Here is a 20965-nt window from a genome sequence, read left to right as displayed (position 1 = left end):
ATATTTCCGTACAATGTTTATTTACAATTATCAACAAAAAACTAATTTTATCATTTTCTTTTCCGTCGTCGTGTTCAAAAAGTGTAACTTGAATTAATATCATACAAAAATAAATAGTTATAATTACATGATACATAGCTACAAAATTGCTATGCAATAGCTTTACCACGGCAGTCCCCGAGTGCCAAAGACTTTTTTTTTTTAATATATGGATACTATGGATTGTAAGATGTCGTATATAGTTTATTCAATAATTATTATCAACCGTGATACACATTCAGTCGTCAAACTGTATGGTTAAACCTTACTATGTTAGAGTTTACATTTTTAGTGTAATATTATGTATTTTGACAATATATTTACTTCAATAGGTCATAAGATAAGTATTTTAGTAAGTATACAATTTTATTATTTTTCGTTTTACATCATTTTCATTTAATTAATCCACGCAAAACCCGTTACATACTAAACAATAAGCATAATGGATGAAATAATGAGATACTTGATAATACAGATACAATAGTCAATAAGGCAATGTAACTGCTTTTATTGTATGTAAGTTTTTGAAAAATAAAGCTAGATTGTTGTTAGGCTTTATTTAGTTAGTTATTCTTTTAAATAATAATCCTACAGACAACAATAATATACGTCATTAAAGCATCAAAATATCTAAATATAAGACGAGTTATTATTTTAATAAGTTTTCTAGTGAAAATATAATATATTTAATGTACAGCATTTCATTATAAAAAGAAAGTTGAGAAAAATAATTATAGAATATATATTATAATATAAGAATCCTGTCTCCGTTTAAGATTAATTGCTTTTATTCATATTTTTTTATCTGTTAATATATTAATATTTTATACGGTTCAGTCGAAAATATCTTAATCTGATATTTATTGTTCGTAAGTCATAACACTCATAACTTACAAACAACCTCAAAAAAAATAAAATTTATGTATTTCCTTTGAAAAAAATACTAAAAATATATTTACAAAACTGGGGACATAAATATTGTAATTTTAATAAACATAATTTTTGTTTTACAAAAACAAATTAATTTCGTACTTCAACACATTTAAAGTGTGATTATGAAAAGTTGCACAAATGTCTTCGAATTTGGTAGCTTTATCACATGTATTATTACAACATTTGAAAAACGATTTCTAAGTGGAGACCATATATTTTATCTCACACAGTATGTTTATCTTTCTTCAATGTTGTACTCTGTATTCACAATTTTCTTGAATTTGAAGATTGCCTACTCCTGGAAAACTCATAAATACTGCTTATTTAAAATACCAGCCAGTGGCGTGCTCGGGAAGGAGAGGTTATGGATTTTATCCCCCCCCCCCCCCCCCATTGTCTTTTTTTTACCAACCTACAGAAAACCACTTATTAGTTATTACAGCTATTTAGAGTTATTAATTTTATTCGTTGAGTCAACAAGCTTGAAATTTAATACGAGGCTACTATTATATTCTTACAACGGCAGTTAAAAACTATTAAAAATTCAGTCACAATTTTTGTTAAGCATTGACAAATTACGTAAAAATCACGAAAATGTGCAAATTATTTTGAGTTAGAAATTCATAAAAAATTTTATTTTTAAATCTAACTATCTAAGATTTGATAATTTAATACAAGATTCCTCATAAGTTTGTCTACCTTTATCAAAAAAAAAATGTTTACAGGAAAGTCAAATTAAATGTTTATGAGCGTTTGAAGTTCAAATTTTAACATCATTGTATATTCACTCGATTTCTCATGTAGCGATTTTCTTATGTTGTATTTTATTTTATATAATATATATCAATAAATTTTTATTTGTTTGGTCAAAAAGCGTGAAAATATAATCCACGGCTACTAATATATTTTTACAATAGCAGTTGAAAAATATTAAAAATACATATGCACAATTTTTTTTATAAATATTTAAAGTTTTAATTTCAACAAAATTTATCAAACTTAAAATTTAAAAAGCGGGTAAGTAGATGTCACTCTGCTTTGCGGTAGGTTACAAGTGAGTCAATGTATAATGAATTCTATTAAACTTGAATTCAATGATATAATATCATTATATAAGAAAAATGATTCTGAGCGGAGATGGTTTGTCAGTCCGGATATTTTATATTTCTATTATTTATTACCTATAGCCTGTTAGCTGAATTAATATTATAATATTATTATTTTTATTCGTTTCTATGGCAATAGACAAAGCGTTAGAAATTAAAATCATGTTTTTAGCGGTCTTTCGTACTTTGTCGGTGGTTTTTCCCGTGGCATTAATTGAGAAAATCGAAAAATTACCTCTTTAAAGTACCATTTTAATCCAATCTGCTAAAATATAAGACACTATATGTGGAAATCAAAGCACTCTTTCTGGTATAAATTTTGTATTCAGGATAAAAAAATAAATAAATAAATAAATACCATTGTAAGACTACTAGCTTCTAAAATTATTTTGTATGTAGTTAAAAATGTATATATATATTTATAATAACAATATAAATATAATATAAAATATCCTAGGCTGCCAAACCGTCTCTGCTCAGAACCGTTATTTTCACACATTATATATATATATATATATATATATATCATTGTATTCAAATTTACATTTAAATCTACCACTTGTAGCCTACTGTACAGCAGAGCGACTTCCACTAACCCGCTTTTTTTATTTATTTAAAAAAAAAAATGTTGTCCCCCCCCATTTAAAATTCCTGGGCACGCCACTGGTACCAGCTAATGATACAGATGTGTCACTACACAATAACTGCCTATTAAATTAAACTAATGCATATTTACTCATTTATTACAGGTGTTCAAATCGCGTACTCGGCCGTAATTGGAACAAATTTGTTCATCTTCGCTGCCAGTGTCATATTACTCCTTGGAATCGTCAAAGTAAATATTACTCATTTATACTAAGATCGTTTTATTTTGAAGGCAAACAATCCATATAGCTTGCAGATGCCATTATCAACAATTCAACATGACTTTAACAATGTGGAACTTTCTTTTTCCCTTCAGTATATTTTTCTTATTTTCATTCTGGTTTTTTTTTTATTTATTATTTTCTTTTCTATTACAAATAAAATCAGGACCGAATACTAAAGGCAACATCCATTTTATTTACTTTTATATCGGAAGAAGTAGTAAGCTACACTGTATGTGTGAAGACGTATTGAATTAAAAACGTATTCGGATTTGTTTTTATTGAGCGGACGGTTGAATAAAACATTTATTTCTTATTAGTTAATACACAAGTATATAAATAATCATAAAATATAACAAACAACTCAAACAAAAATATATATAACACAGAAATTAGATTTATCTTAAATATAAGCTTGAATTTAAATATCACGTTCAAATTAATCTTAATCTCAACACTAACTTAATATTTAAATTATATGCATTATGCAATTATTAAATTGTATAGATATTAAAATAACGAATAATTTTTGTTATACTAAAACTGAAAGATTAACCACGCCATGTTTATTTTAATGATTCCCAACGATTTTATATAATATATATATGTTTTATACAATTGACCGACCCTCCTTGAAATATTTCATGATCGTATCGAAAACATATTTTACTATAAACTAAACGTTCGTAAAAAAACCAACATCAAATTTTTCAGCACAAGAAAATAGAAGATCCAACGTCACATATATAACATTTTACTAAAGTATATATTATCATATGCCTAACACGAAACTTTGTTTGACTTAGGTATATCTCATTAACTGAAATTCAAATATTTGAAAACGGTTTCACAAATAACGTATAGCTTATTGATAAGACATTTAATACCTCGACTCAACCCGAGTAAATAATAATTTAAATGGAAATTATGCAATGACATTTACTTAGGTACTTATGTCAATAATGATAAAAACCTTGTTTGTTCAGTATAACCCAACTGTATATTAAGTGGCCCAAAATAATAAATGGTACACGTACAACATAATTAATGGTGTAGAACTATATAATAATATGTGCATATAAATGGAATGCATTAGAATTTTTACTCGTAACAGTTAATATTATTTGAGCGTCTTATCATTATATTATATTATCATTAAATCTTAGTCAATCGGGCCTTATAATTGGTTTATATGCATTAAGACCTAATTCGCCACATACAAAGCCCAGGGGTGTAATATCTCGAAAGTTGGTATAGTCTTGATTTCCAAATATGAAATAAAATTAGGATTCGGAATAATATAGAGTTCCTCTTAGAAATCCCCGGGAATTCGCACAGGGTCACGGGAACCAGATCGTTAAACCATATATTTTTAATAAGTAAGTTTTTTTCAATAACTAAATATTCAAATATTAATAGGAAGGTACTTTATAATATTTTTAATCAAATGGTATATTTAAATATTACTTATTATAATAGAGCAATGGTATCCATGCCAAAATAAATATTAGCCATTACATCAAGTAAATGTAAATTGTTCCGCTGTTAACTATATAACTTGACTATGTTTGATGAACTGAGTTCTTGGTGTCTTATACTCTAACTGTTAGGGTAACGTATTTAATTTGTATGATAATCAGTAACTACAGTTATACTGTGTCACTGTATATTGTATAACCACAAAATAACTGTTGTCTGTTGGGTTAGGTTATTTCAGGTGTCTCTTGAATTATAATAATTGGGTGCTTTAGGAAAATATATACATTTAGGTATTCGGGACACAAATATAATGTAAGAAGGTAGAATAAGATATGTTGCCAATAGCGGTTATGAAATCTTCATATGGCAAGTTCTCGTTAATGTCGATTATATTTCTTGCTATTTTTAGTGGAATTGAGTTACTTACAACAACAGAAGCAAATTATTTTTTAATGCTGCCCACGTTAATATGAGTTTCTGGAAGTTTAATAGAGGTGGTGTTTTTTGATGGATTTGATGTGTTGTTTTTTGGTAGAACCGGTGTAAATATAGTGTAAGATGAATAGGTTATTGTAATTTTATTTTTAAATTTTTGAGCTCATTATATCGTCATAATCATTTACTGACGTATATAATGAAATTTTAAATCCGACTGTTTTAAATACATTTTTAGAATTATTTGTTTATTATTTTGATTACTTATTATTGTACATTTAAATATTACATTTTTAGAAAAAATCGCAACATTCTTGTTTTGCACTTGTAAGTTAATTGTGTATTTTTATATTGATGAAAAATGTGATGCCATCCATTTATTTATGCTCCCGGCCAACCCCGAAAATTTCTGTAATTTCCCGCCAAGTTAAGTTTCCAGGAACTGCTCAACCCTACTAACAACAAGCTAATGAACAAATAGGTAATTACAAAACATTCAAGTAATCTACCTCTTTAATATCGATGAATAGCTGTATAATGTATAAGACGTATCTTAATACTTATACAGCTATAGACATATAGCTAAGTATGCTACCAACTTTTCTGCTACTCGTATTATATTTTTTCACATCAGCTAACTTTATCGATACTGCAATAATAGTATTTCAAATATCCGCTTATATTTCATTATTACAACGCTATTTCTCCATGTCATAATAAATATATTAGATAATACCTCGTAATGTTGATAGGTATTAATGATGATTTAAATAATATGTATTTCATTTAAAACTTATTAAATAAATGTATTTTTTATTAAATATTTAACTTAGTCTACGAGATATTATATGAGATTAAATAACTACTTTAGTAATAAATATTATAAACACACGTTTTCTGAAATGTTTATAACAACTCAACAATACAAAATGTGGTAGGTAACTAAGTTTACATAATAATTTTTAATTCAAAAATTAAACATTTGTACGTTTGTATAAAATTTGAAATTTAAATATTGTTGATTTATATTATTGATGTAAATTCAATATTGTCTGTATATAGAATGTCATTCTCAATATCTTTTAATATTTATTAATATATTTATTATATATAGTAACGTTTTCAAAAATACATACCTAGTCTAAAATACTAAATACCTACTACTTTTTAATCATTTAATTTCTAACGTAGTCAATTACGAGGAATATCACAGGAATAAATGTTCAATAGTAACGTTATCTCTCGTGACTAAATTCACTTTACTGATGACATTTCTCACAACACTGATGTTCAATTAATGGTCAATATTATTGTATTATGTACGGCCAAATAATCACCATAGTCCCAAGTACATATTGTAATTAAAATCAATGAGTTTACATATCACTACCCTTGTCGCTACGCCGTTACCACTTCAACGTGGTTTTAACCTTAGTCCGCTACCCCTGATATCACCACCTCGTCATCCACTTCCAACGCAACGACCCCAGTGATACATCAGCTTGTGGCCTACCTGGATCAGTATGGTATGTTCGCTTTTTATTTTACTTTTCGTAAATGAGCTCCTTCAACATCAGTCTATGTCACAATGAAACATTCCTACTATACTGATACTATCGTATCAATGTTCTACGTATATAATGTACTTGCATTATTTTAATTCAAAATTTCCCATGAAGATACAATCAATCTGTGTCATGCGGTCCACACGTATGTAAAACATTATTCGTTCTTCTTTCATTTACAAGACGATAATCAATCATACTAAACAAACTGTAAAACTTAACGCTGGTTTTCAATTTTATGTTAATTTCCCAAATCAGGGCTTTTCACTACATATATATTGGATTTACTACGATACCCCGAGACATATTATATTCAATCAGTCATTATGCATTAATCATTACACTTAACACCAACTATAACATTATAACCTAGTCTAATATTCCAGTCCAAAGAACTAAGAAAAATTATTATTTATTGAAACTATAATTAACACAATAGGTAATTAATACCTACCTATATACGAAAATCTTTTCAAATAAAAATCCAAACCAGACACCAAGCTGGGTGTTAAGAACTTGTCACATATAGGTATGGCTTACTTCATTCAGAAATACCAATTCCAACTATTCAAAATAAAAAACTAAAAACAATTGTGCTAAAACCCTAAATCAATAAAACCCGTAAATATGACGAGTATTTAGAACTTCACTACACTCAACAAATAATATCTCTTATGTCTTCAGTTATTTTCAATATGGCAGTATACCATGTGTATATAATATATTATATAACTTCGAAATTTATAACCTATAAAAAGTGGATTAATCTATTAAATTTAATTTCAAATCTAATCGTTTGAACATCATAAAAATTCTTTCACTTTATTTATTACGCTATCTAATATTAAAAATGTATTGGGGTGTAAAGTCTATACTTACTTATTTTCAGTAAAGTGCCTACAATTCTTAATTGCATTTTTATATTAACGTTTAAAATTTATAACATTCCGTCAAAATGACGCCAATGAGCTCTTGTTTTTTTCCAACAGTATGTCTACATATTCACTTTCAGACATTACTTTTGTATTTGTTATGTGCCTATACTAAACAAACTAATAAGATATAAAATACAATCTGCAATACTATTATTTTTAACTTAAAAGTATTTTTTAACAATTTTAATTTCAATAGTTAGATACTGATAACATAACAACTAAAGTAGTTAATAAACTAATAACTACTACCTATGGCATAATAGGTAGGTATGGCATTTCTTTTTTCATTTAAATCCGAGTGGCTTGTACAATATTTTACATAATTTTTTAAAAATATGAGAAAGTTAAAAGCAACTGTAATTAGCAGGGTCAAAAAAGAATATTATCCGATCGATGATAAAAACAAATGCTTCAAGTATAATTTGTTGCCAAAGTCTTGCTATATTTTCAAATTGTATTTTTTAATGGTTTCCACTGGTCGTTAATTATATTTTGATAAGTTAATGTCACATCAGAGTTTTCAACGAGCTATAATAGGTTTCGTGACAAAGTCTTGACGTTAATTATTTTCATGTCATCGAGACACCCACTGTACCCGTACCAACAAACAAAAAAACTCATATACTCGTTTGGGCGTTGGTATGCAGTCGTGACAATCACGTTTGTTTTGTCGAGCTTGTATTTCATTAAAAAAATTGTTTAAAATATTACTATTCTACATATTAATATTATATTATGCGTGTCTTCGTATGTGTACGTTTCGAACAAAATGTATAAAAGTAAATCGTACGCTATTACAGTAATACTGACGTTAGGACTACAGTACCTACTTGAGCATAAACACATTGTACGAACGTATTTTGTTCATTAGACAAATTACGTTTCGTTTTCTCTCTGTATAATATTATTCAGTTTGTATGATTTCGTGCGAGTAAAATGTTCCACGCAAAAGTTTAAGATCCTAGGTTTCATTATGTTGGTGTATTTTACTATTTTTCTCTTTTTATTAGGCTCCTAATTTATAAAAGAACGTTCAACTCGTTTTCATCACTAGATAACGTCTAGATACGTGTTACAACTTGTAATAAATACTCTACAAAAATTTTCCTCATAAACGATTTTAAATTAAATACATTATGTTTTTTTATTTCTAACAACAATTATTTCAATTTCAATCATAACATAAGAATCTTGTTTACCGAACGAAAAAAAAATTTAAGAATATTACTCGCAGCTTTCAAAAACAAATCCTTTTCGAAAATATATTTTAACTACTATTATAAACAACAAAATAACTCTTCGTGTATAATATATATGGAGTAAAATAATATGGAGTCAATGAATAGGTAGTCGTATAAATTAAGTAAGAGAAGTATTAAAATATTTATTTTTAATTAATCACCTTTGTATGGCTTGCAAAAATAACATTATTTTACTCTCTGTTTCTGTTTCTTTTTATTTGATTTCAACATTATGGATTAACCTGTTTGTCCAAACTCTTCCAACCACACAAAAAAATAAATATAATAATATTATATTATCAACTTAAAATAATCTTCATAACTTCTGAACTTCTAAAATAAATTTAAACATAATACCCACGTAGTATTTTGAAACACAAATAAAAAAAGTACAAGCTATTTCATTTTTAAGTTGTATTTATAAAATTAAATCAATAATTCAGCTGTCAGAAAATAAATCATTATTTTGAAATATAAACTTTAACATGGTACACAAAACCTAGGACATAGTTATGATTCTTTTTTTTTCACAAATAATGAATAGGTAAGTATTAAAAACGTATTCGTACGAATATATTTTATTTTCTTAAGCGATTATGATAAATTAATAATATACATGTACATATATACTTCAAATTAATTATTTTTCATTTTGATGAACGCTAAAGAACTATAAAATATATTATAAACATTCGTCTAAATTAATTTAAATAAAGTCATTTTGGAAATATAATATTTAACAATATATTCATCCTACAAACAAAGGGATTTACAAATAATTAAAACAAATGTAAGTACCTATATATAAAACTAAATAACGTAAAAACAAAATATATAAACAATAAACATTTAGTTTATTTAGTCGGTGATTCCAAACCCTATTGTTCATTATTCGGGTAGGATGGTGGACATATTATATAATAATAAAAATTTTAAAAATGATGGCTAAATATTAGATTTGAAAGCTTGCTTTAAGTGTATAAATATTAATTATTATTCACACGAGGTACTTGACTAGGTAATTTACATTTTGTCAAGTGTATATTTCATATTATAAAAATATTTATTAATTCTTATAAACCATCAGCTGTGTTATCTACAACATAACAATAGTAATACGATTCACAAATATCTTATTAGGACCGTCCTATCCCAAATTTAAATTTGAACCTTACATATTATAATTATTGTTTATTTTAATGTATAAGTTGCATGAAAAAATCTTGATCCGATACAATACAATTATTTTAAAAGCATATTGACCATATTGACAGTATTGTTGATGAAAATCGGGTAAAAACTTTTCTAACTTATCCCCTAGTTGTTATTTTTCAGTATCATAGCCTTTTTGATGTTCAATAATATCATTAACTAAAATATCACCCTAGAATATTACAAAGTTAACATGTTGTAACTTATTCCATATAGACAGCAAAAATATAAAGTATATTATCATGAGGTGTGTAAAATAGATGATTATTATTATAAAAAATTAATAAAAATTCACAATAATTGTAATTGTAATAAATATTTTAAGCTATTATGATTTAAAGTGATGATTCATCGATTATTGAAAATAAAAATAAGCAAATATATATGGAACAATAAACTATAAAATCAGTTGCTTGTAATAATACAATTGTATGACTAGTTACAGTATAATTAGAAATATTCTAAGAATAAAATAACTGTTAATGAATAATGATAGCCTAGATTAGTATTGGTAATACATAAAGAGTCATATACCTAATACCTAGGTACCTATACTGCTGTGTCACATAAAATTAAACCAGAAAAAGTTATAATTTATAGTTTACAAGTTCACAAAATCGTGTTAAACACAGACCATGATAGGTTTTTAAACTTTTGCAATCATTTTTTTTATAACGCTGAAAATTCTGAAATTTCAAAAGCTATTAATCATACGACAGAATGTCTAAGTGAATGTATAAAAAAACAAATAATATAACATTTTTAATTATGATTATAAATTAGAACATATCATAAGGTGTTATATTTAAAGTCAATGGTCTCCATACATCCCAGTCGTTTACGGCAAAAAAGCACTACTTGTTCATAAAAACTAAAAATGATACAAAGAAATATAAAAAATATGAGAATTGAGAAATTTAATAATCTAAATAAATACTTATAAACATCGATAAACAATTTAGCTTACAGCAAGGACTTTTGATACCTACTTGACAATATTCACAACAGAAATTAATTTAATAAATCGTTATAAAAAATATTCTACTTTGTTTGATTGTTCCCCTTTTATAATTTTCTTAAATGTTTAATTAATACTAAGTACTAAATACTAAGTAAGTGATAAAATTTTGATTCTTCGTACTTATACAAGACTTACTAAAACGTCTTTTCAAATACCTATTTAAATGAACGTTAAATTCAAATTTATATTTATTTTATCTCTCCTCGATCAAACAGTGTTCATAATAAAAGCTCATAAAATAATGAAAATATAGAAACTAACTTTCTTGTACACGTTTCGAAATAGGTAATAAATATAATGATGAAACCTTAAAAAGGCTTTGAAAGTTATTATTAGTTGGTACGGCAAAATAAAATATGCAATTATAATACAATCAATTTGTATGAATAAAGTAAAAATATCTTAATAACTATGTAAACTTTTAAGTTCAAGAAAACACGTACTTTAAAGAAAAAAATTCACAAAGCTTTTAGACCCGCTTATAATCATACCAAAATAATGAAACGTAAATATATATGCAAAGTGATTCTTTTAACAATAGACACTCGTTATTTCAAAAAGCATAAACAATTTTAAAATATTTTTTTACATAATTTGAATCCATTACAAAACTACATTTAAAAAAATACTGTAAGTATATTTAATTTTTTTTTATCGATATCATTGTTTTATACTTTGAGAGACAACTAACATTTTAAATTTCAGATTCAAAAGCATAATATTTTTTTGAGAATTATTGTGAAATATAAAAATTGAGTTTTTAACGAGTGGTTAATTAGTTATGACTTATAAGTATTTTAAGTTTTTAAATTTTATGAACGGCGTGGAGTGCCACAAAAGTACCCCGCAAAATGTTGATGTACTACTCCACTCTTCTAAGATGTAAATACTTATAAGTTTTATTACTATTCATATTCCGTAGAGGAATATATTTCTGAAAATTTGTATGTATGAAAATCAAATTTTGAATGAGTATAGTTATTTGAGTAATGTAAGTTGTCAATCCAAAAGGTAAAACTACTCTTTTTCTTTTTAAAACGATAACGATATTATAAGATAGTAAAAAGTATACGATTTTTGGCAGAAGTTTATTTTGAAAACGATAATGCTTTTTAGTATACCTGATTACTGTTAAACGAATCACCCAGTTTACAATAATACACAACTTATTGTATAATGTATACTATACAGTGGTGCATCGTATGTACGTCCCGCGTAAATGTTCAACGTATTTCGATTTGAGAAATTAAATGTAGAGAAAATTAAATAAATGAGACATATCATTCGTTTGTTTACTATATTATGTATAAATGTATTGACCCGTAGCGTTTTTGATAAATTAGATTTACACGATATAACACCGAGCAATAATAATACGACAGAACAGAGCAGTAGGTAATTAGTACGGACGAGAAAAGTAAAGAAGACAATAAATAAATTTACAATTGTTACGTGAGCCTACCTATACAGATATTATTATCATCCAAACTCGACTAAATCAATATTATGCGCGTCGATTACATACTCAAATATTAGTCGCAGTAGGTAATTAAAAGGGTATACACGATGTTTTAATGACTACTAACGTGTCAACATAATAAATGGATACAATCACAATGAACCGTATTCGTGGTGTTTCGGTTCAAAACTGCGACGACGACAATTATTATTATTAATAAATTATATTATTATTACACATTGATGACATTGTTACGGCCAACGACGTGTCCGCAGCATTCGAGTATTTTTCTTGCGCGATATTAAAATATTATTCTCGATATTATTAAGCAGTAATATTTTAATTTCGACACATGATAAAATATTTTATCAATTTTTTCAAAACATTACATGCCAACGTCATAACCATAGACACCAAAGTATAATATTCTCAGCCACATGAATATCATAATAGATACATAAAATATCAATTCAATTCAGTTTTACTCACTTTCGGTTGTTGTAACGAAAAATTATTATACGCTTCACTGTGCACAGTGCTCTAGTGTCTTACTTTCGTCCCGTATGGAAACTTAAACGTAATATAATATCACAGTCTTCAATATTTTGACCCATTAAGGCGCAATGAGAGGATACTTGTGGGGGAGGGGAGTATCTGTTGTCATATAAGTATTATAATATTATAATATTAATTATTAATACCTACCGATAATATGTAAAATACATTGTTGTTATCGTAACTTAATGAAAATTCATGGACGATAAAAGAAAAACTATAATTTTTTCTTCTGTGGGGAACAGTATATCTTGTTAACAAGATTCAAAAGGCATGGTGGTACACTACTGATATACTGATACAGATATATGATCCTATTACTATATGACCCTTTTTACTTTAATTATTAATCGGATGATCTAACGAGTAATTTCTGAGTAATTCAGCCTATAGTTGGTACTCAGGATAATATCTAATAAGTAATAACTAATAATCAATGATAATAAGCTTAGGACATATTATGATAGACCTGGATTATTTGAAAATGTTAGTTAAATTAAAAAATGAATTTAAAACTTTATAACTAGTAAAAAAATAAAGAAAGTTATACATATCATAGCTGAGTATAATAAGTTCTACAAGTTAAAAAAAATATGGACTAAATATAACATATATTGTAAATTCTGTGTAAAGCCATAACAAAGATTTATTATTCATAATACATAAAATCTTATAATTCATAAACTAATCACATTTGATTTAGATGGTTCAACGTTTTCAAAAAACAGTCCGATTAACAGTTAACAGTAAAAAAGAACGGTTCTCATTTGAAAGAAAACGGGTACTTTGTATCATCATTCATCACAGAATACTCCTTAAATGGCATAAATAGTAAAAAAAATCAGAATTTAAATAAATGCATTATTATATAATAAATGGCGGCGGGCATGCTGGGTAAATCGACGTGCGTATAATATCATTATATCTACAGAATTGACCATCGTGTTTTCCCGACTCATGCGTGTAAAGCTAACATGGCAAAACAAAGTGTATACTGTGCAGAATTCATCGTAATAATATCATGTTTATGTATACATTTCATATGAAATTCTGAAACTCCGAAACTTTTTATCCTAATCCTATTAATTATAACGTTTGAAAATGTTTAAGTTTTTCCTTTTAATTTACATTTCATAACATTATCGTATTACTCGTATTATTTTAACAGTTCGAGTAAATAAATAAATACAAGCTTACAGACATTCAACATTATAAATAAGCCACTTTACTAATTGGGATATACTTCACAGCTACGGTATTTATTAAGCAGTTCATAAATTAAATTAAACTTAATTTCAAAACTAATCACGCATGCGGTCGTAAATTCACTTTTATGTCGAGTACCTTATACATTAAAAAGAGGGAAAAAATAAGAAGAAAAGTTCGACGAAAACGTGAATTCCTTATTTAATATGCCGTTTATTCGATTCGGTGAATCGAACGTTTTTATTTGCAAACCGCAAAACTCCGAACCATTTATCATACAACATCATGATATTATATAGGTACCCACATAGTGAGCGTATACACCTATTATATTAAAGTAAAAACGGATCCAACAGAGATGAAATCATATTATATTTTCGAATAGCGATAATTACGTTTTTCTACGAGTATACACTATACATATTAGTTAATTATCCGCTCCCAAAAACAAAGGAACGTTGATTTTGAACGTGTGGACCGCCCAGCACGTCTTCCATGAGCACGTGACATAACTTTTAAACCAATCATGAAACCGAAACGTGAGCTCCTACAACACCTTATTTCCGCAGAATTATGAATAAAAGTAAATTTAATTTTTTGTTTACGTCAGTTTTGTGAAATAAAAACAAAATTTAAATTACGTACCAACAAGATACTGAGCTATAGTGATAACTGGATGTTGGAGCTCTCGTATAGCTTCACTCATGTCTGCGCAACACCGCGTGTTATATATTACAATACTTTTAAACACGAAAGTTATAACACATTTGAATAAGCAGTCGTTCGGCTTAATGTAAAGGGTCTTAGCATTTTAAATAATAATACAAATTATACTGTATAGTGTATATGTATAGTTACAACATTTACCACATATAATATAGACAGTGGCGTGGTGAACGAGGTTTTATGGCGCTTAGGTGTCATGGTGAACATTTTTTGGGGGCAGTTGGGGGTTAGTATTATAATTAAAATATTTAAAGTCGCATAATAATTATATCTATTATACCTATATATTACATTGAGGTGATTAAGAGTGGGTAGGTACTGAAATATATGCTGAGCATGATGATTTATTAATGCTCGCCACGCCATTGTATATAATAAAGTACCTAGGTGCCTAATATTATATTATAATTTATTAATAAATACATTTTGTTGTAATTAATGAAATTAAGACTATAAACGCTCGCCGGGACAATAATGACTTACTCATAGGTAGGATGACATAATATTATTATAATCAAATCATGAACTTTTAGTAATTTTTCAAAAAATTACGGAAAATTAATAAGATGATTTAAAAAGTATATTGAAACTTGAAAGGCTTTTTCCCTTAGAATATTATAATTACTGTTTGCGAATAATTTATGGCCTATAATGGGGCGTTTGGAACTTTCGGAGTAGTCCATCCAACCCATAAAAATGTTTACGCATATATTAAAAAAAAAATTTTAATACACATCATTGTAAATCCCAGAATATTCAAATAAATGAATGTTCTTGTTCCAGGAACGAGTATCCCTAATCGTACCTTGGATTGTCGGTCTCATAACTTTCATGGCACTCGAAGCGGTTGCCATTGTTTACTCAAACGTACTCAGAGACCATGTAAATAAGGTGAGTTGTGAACATGAATTCATATACATATATATATACTATACTATACATACATAATATCATATAATATCAGAAGCAATATCGTACGAATTACTCGAGTTCTGTACAGAATATAGAGAATATAATATTTTACTAACCAAACATTAAATCATTTATTATTTTTAGAAATTCGACTCGTTCTGCAAAATCGAAGTGACGTTTTACTTGATACGGGCAGTACTAAATGTAAGTAAGCGCATTTAATATTATTGTTTAAAACTCAATTTTAATTTACATATTATTCACCATTTAATAATCTCATAAAGTAGTTATGGCCATTTACACCAATTTTATTTCTGTTTTTGTACGTCCATGATAGAATGACGCGTATAAAAGCGTTTATTTCATCATGCGTACATAATAATATAATATGACAGAAAGGTCTATCTCCTGAGCTAGGAAACTTAACTGTCAATATTATGCATGACGTAAGTTCAAAGTAACTGCGTAGTACTAGTAAACAGATAATATAGAAATAAAATATTAATGTCTCGGGTTTTTAAATCGTAAAAATCATTAGTTCTAGTTTGAAATACGTACCGATTTGTATTATGTCAGAAAAATACGTCGTTTTTATTGATATTATTTGTTTACCAACAATAAATAAAGAGAAAAAATCGATACAAAAATTAAAATTGTTAATGTCGAGAAAGAAAAAAAATATAGGTACTGCAGGGTTATAAGAGTATTCAAAAATAATGTATACGCTAAACATTCCAAAATAATATCTTAGTAAAACTATTTACGAATAAAAAAGAAGTAAGAGCCTCCTTAAACTTGTGAAGGTTATACAGTACTGATAGTAGACACACACCACCGATGCTACAATAATTGAAATTTCACGTTTGGCTTTATCTCATATACAATAATAGTACTTCGCAATAAATGTATTTTTTATTACTTTAAACAATTAATGTTCACACATAACGCAAAATAATGACTCTCACAAAGTAGTAATATACAGGAACCCGGACACTGTTTATGATGCGTTCATACACGAATATAACTGAATTTTTTTTTTCTCGAAAAATGGCCAAATTACCTTCACAACCCGACAGTGGTAATACATTTCTGCTCACCGATCCGGCTTGCTACGTCACTATTACACCTATCATTTTATCAGTAAACCTACCTATTCATAAATTAATAATAAGAAAAATAATTTATATCTGTCTGTTATTGATTTAAATCAATAAGTTTTCCATTCATTTTTAAATGGTTTGTGTGGAGTGTTGTAAGCGAGGATAGTTCAACGAATATTTCATTACAGACATTGACAGTTTTATACTTTTTTTTCATTAAATTCATAAATCTATTCTAATTTGACAATACCTATAGCTTTTTAATTTATATTTTATTATTATTTACACAATACTTTCGAATGGATTTGTTTGGAAGCTTAAAAATGTATTCATATAATACGTCTAGAATACGTTCACCGTGAGAATTAATTTTACCGTCGCGAACGTCATAATATAATTATTATTATGTTATTAATATTATTTTCACAGATTTCAATCTCAGCTGGTCTTTTGAAAGTGAATTTTGCTTAAGCTATGAAACTCTTCTGGTGTGGACTATTACGAGCTTTACAGTGGCGTATTACGATGATGGCTGGGGGGGGGGGGGGGGGCTGATCACCTCGGGTGGCATTTTTGTAAGGGTGACATATTTTGTACGGGCATAGTTATTAATAACCCTCGTTATGATCCGAACTTATTATTTTCTAATCGTTAGAAATTAATTTTTACTACATTGAACATTGAAATTTATTTGTACTAAATTATTTTTTACTTCCTTATAAGTTTTGTATTGCTTTGTTGGATTTGTTTTTCCTATTAATTTTTACCGTAAAAATTGTTATTCATAACCAGGGATGGGCAAGATACTTAAAAACCAGAATCGTATAATAGTAGTTACTCGATACTTAATAAATATTTAGATACCTACTCAATACTTAAAACTTGATAGTCGATAAATAAAAATAATACATTTTAGATTCTGAGTGGAACGATGAATGTATTGATTTTACAATAATGTTTGTTTTTTTTTTTTGTGTGTCTGTGTACACGATAAGTAGTCGAAATAATGTTTCGATTTCCAACGTCAGTATCGTATTCGATGGGAAAGTGAATATGGTTGGTGCATTGGGAGATCAAAATTTAAAATTCCCAATAGTTTTCAAAATCACCTGGAAAAAAAACTTAAAAATTAAGGTGTGACTCTAAAACAAATGAACGTACCTATGAACGTATTAACACATGAAAGCTTCATATATATGCATTCTCTATACACGATAAAATTTTCAAAATATTTTGATTTGTTTTGAACTGTTTAGGAACATTTCCAGTTTCCAATTTTATTAGTCTCTTTTTCTATGTATGTCAATAAATCTTTATTTGTTGGTTAAAAAAGCTTGAAAATTTAATACAAGGCTCCTACTATATTGTTACAATAACATTGTTCATCCACAGTTTTTATTTCTGACAAATAGACAATAATATGTTATATACAGATACACTTTAGACTGCAAAGTCCAAATGCCCACCATACACGAATTTTTGATACACTACATGTGCCGTAGTTCTGGTGTATAGGTGTAAAAAATACGGGCTGGGTAATAAATTGTTAGGCAATAGATGCAAAACCACGAATGACTCAGAGAGTTAAAATAATCGTTATGCTTTATGATTAAATTCCTCGTATCATCGTATAACTCGTAAAGCACTACGGTTGAGTGTTGACGAATATTCGCAAATTAAACGAGTCGTGTGGGACCTGCTTTATATATCAGTAGTAATTCTAACAATAATAAATAACATTTGTAACGAAAATTAAAAAATATGTCTAAGCTAACCTAGGTACCTATTCATTACCTACTACTATTCCAATTAAAACAAATTTTAATAGTCTTTAGAAAAATAATTAATGTTTCAAAGTATCTTTTTAATATAAGTATTGTTTTTGAAATACTTTGAAATACTCGACACATGAGTTAAAAACGTATCGAAACATGAAATTGAATACACTCGACATTTTCCATAACTGTATCGAGATACAGATACATGACACAATATTATATCTAAGATACTTGAATCGACGATGTATTCCAACCTTGTTTATAAGTATTATTTTGGCTGGTGGAAGACATAAGCACCAAAATAAGATAAGAAAAAAAGTGGAATCGTACGAAAGCGCCAAAATCCTAGATAACTGTGTGCCACGGTTAATAGATATTAAATAACAGGTATTCAATTTAAAACTATATATTATTATATTTTAACAATTTATTATAGACAATTTTTATAAGACTGAAAAAATCAACTGATTTATTAAAATTATAATTTATTAATTTCTATTATATTTATTGACAATTTTTTATAAATTCGACATCTTTAAATAACTATTTAAAATATTAATTTTAGCGCAAATGATATGCCATTTTTGCACTTTATGCGTTTATGTCATATAACCAATTTTGGCAACATAAAAAAAAAGCACCGGAAAATTACATGTCTGGAAAAGTGGAAATTGGAAGCAGGGTGTGCGTGAATGCATTGCGGTCGTATCGTATTTACAATTCTCCATAAACCCATTACTGTCTTAATGATGACAAATTTATTCACGGGAAAATAATGTTAATGCAACGCAATCACCGCTGCCATCACAGTGAAGCCGTGGTAAAAAATAATAAAGATTTGTGAACGCGACCGCATATTTTACGCATACACAAACGCCGGATGGTAGCGAAAGAAAAATATATGAGATAAAGATAAATGTGGGTTTTTCTGTTTTCATGACAGTTAAGAAATAGGGATAATTCCGAAAAGAAAATTCTGTATTCTTCATGAGAACGATAAATATCTTTGGTCCAAATCTCTTGGGCTGCGAAGAAAAATATCCATTTTTCAAAACAATAGATTCGTCCCCGCGTAGTTATGCGCGTAATAATACACAGTCATACATTACCGCTTTAGTTTTCACGTTGTGTCGTTCGTTTTGTTATTCGCACACCGCTGCCACGGTCTTACATATTGGCTATTTGTGTACGTAAGTCCGACACCATTCTGAAACAATAGGCAGGCAACACGAAAAATAGATACTTTCATTCGATAAATCGGTTTTTCCTCTTTTAACAAAACCTCCGCACACGTGACGCGCTAAAAGTATAATAACCTTGTCGGGGGGTACACGTACCAAACAAAACGTATGTCCGTTAGGACGCTTTAATATCAGAGCTTTTTACCGATGGTCTAAAGCTCTGCAGAGACCCAAATATAATATAAATCCGCTTGGGGGAGTGTTTAGGGCTATCATGGTAGTGATGGGGGTGAAGTCGAATTCTGATGGAAATCCATATATTCCATCTGAACACAAACCCGTGTATTCCCCACTGATTGATTTCCGTCTGCCTTCTACACATCATTATAATATTGTGTATTATTATTCAATAGAATATTTTATCAGCGTGGGTTCCTTGTTTTTAAACGATACAAGGTGTAAAGGTTTACACTAGTAATATTATACATTTCGCAGTAAGGAATATTATTCTGCCCAAAGTGTTATTTATTTATTTATAATTATTATCAATCGATCTTAAAAATTTCGTCGATATGCATAATATGGTTTGGGTTCAATTTATTAAATTTAAGTCAAAATATTTGCAAACACGACCTTTTATTAATAAATTACTCAACAATACGTTTAGTAATATGAAAAAAACCCGTAAATTATGGATTGCTTTTTTACATTTTTTCCAAACGTATTCATATTCATCATTGCACTGCGATTGGGAAATTAGCGTATTGTTATCACTTACTACAACAACTGACCAATAATTCGTATGCAAGCGATTCTGGTTATTAACAAATAATAGTATAATTTATAAAATCGAACTCTAATTTTTCTTTTTTCACTCCCATTTTTAAGTGATTTTTAAACTTTGAAGTCTCTAAACGTTGGTCGACAATAATAAATAATTACCAATATACACCACTTAACAAAATTCATGGATATACGGGGATTTCGTGATGGCCCAGAGGAATGGGGGCTAAAGGGCGAACGTGCGCTTGGAAAAAACATCCGACGGCGGTGGCAAACATCGGTAGAAGGAATTCGAGTGATAATAGGGCCACCGACCGCCGCCGTACACTGCAAGACGTAATAAACATTGGATGTAACTACCTCCGCCTGTGTAATAGATAATAATAATAAAAATAATAATAAAAATAATAATAAAAATAATAATCCTCCAAAC

The 20965-nt window shown here is 28.0% G+C and overlaps 1 protein-coding gene across 2 annotated transcripts in view; it reads left to right on the top strand.

The window, feature by feature from the left end:
• LOC132950583 (uncharacterized) overlaps nt 1–20965 on the top strand; it is a 124995-nt gene that overhangs the window by 94511 nt on the left and 9519 nt on the right. For both annotated transcript variants that reach the window (XM_061022098.1, XM_061022097.1), the window contains 3 exons: nt 2828–2913; nt 15562–15669; nt 15835–15894. In XM_061022098.1, coding sequence (XP_060878081.1) covers nt 2828–2913; nt 15562–15669; nt 15835–15894 — 254 coding nt within the window. The remainder of the gene's footprint in view (nt 1–2827; nt 2914–15561; nt 15670–15834; nt 15895–20965) is intronic.

This window comes from Metopolophium dirhodum, chromosome 8 (genome assembly GCF_019925205.1).
Source record: "Metopolophium dirhodum isolate CAU chromosome 8, ASM1992520v1, whole genome shotgun sequence".
In the NCBI taxonomy this organism is placed as follows: Eukaryota; Metazoa; Arthropoda; class Insecta; order Hemiptera; family Aphididae; genus Metopolophium; species Metopolophium dirhodum.
The sequence above is the reverse complement of the archived record's forward strand: the minus strand, read 5'-3'. Positions and strand labels throughout refer to the sequence as shown.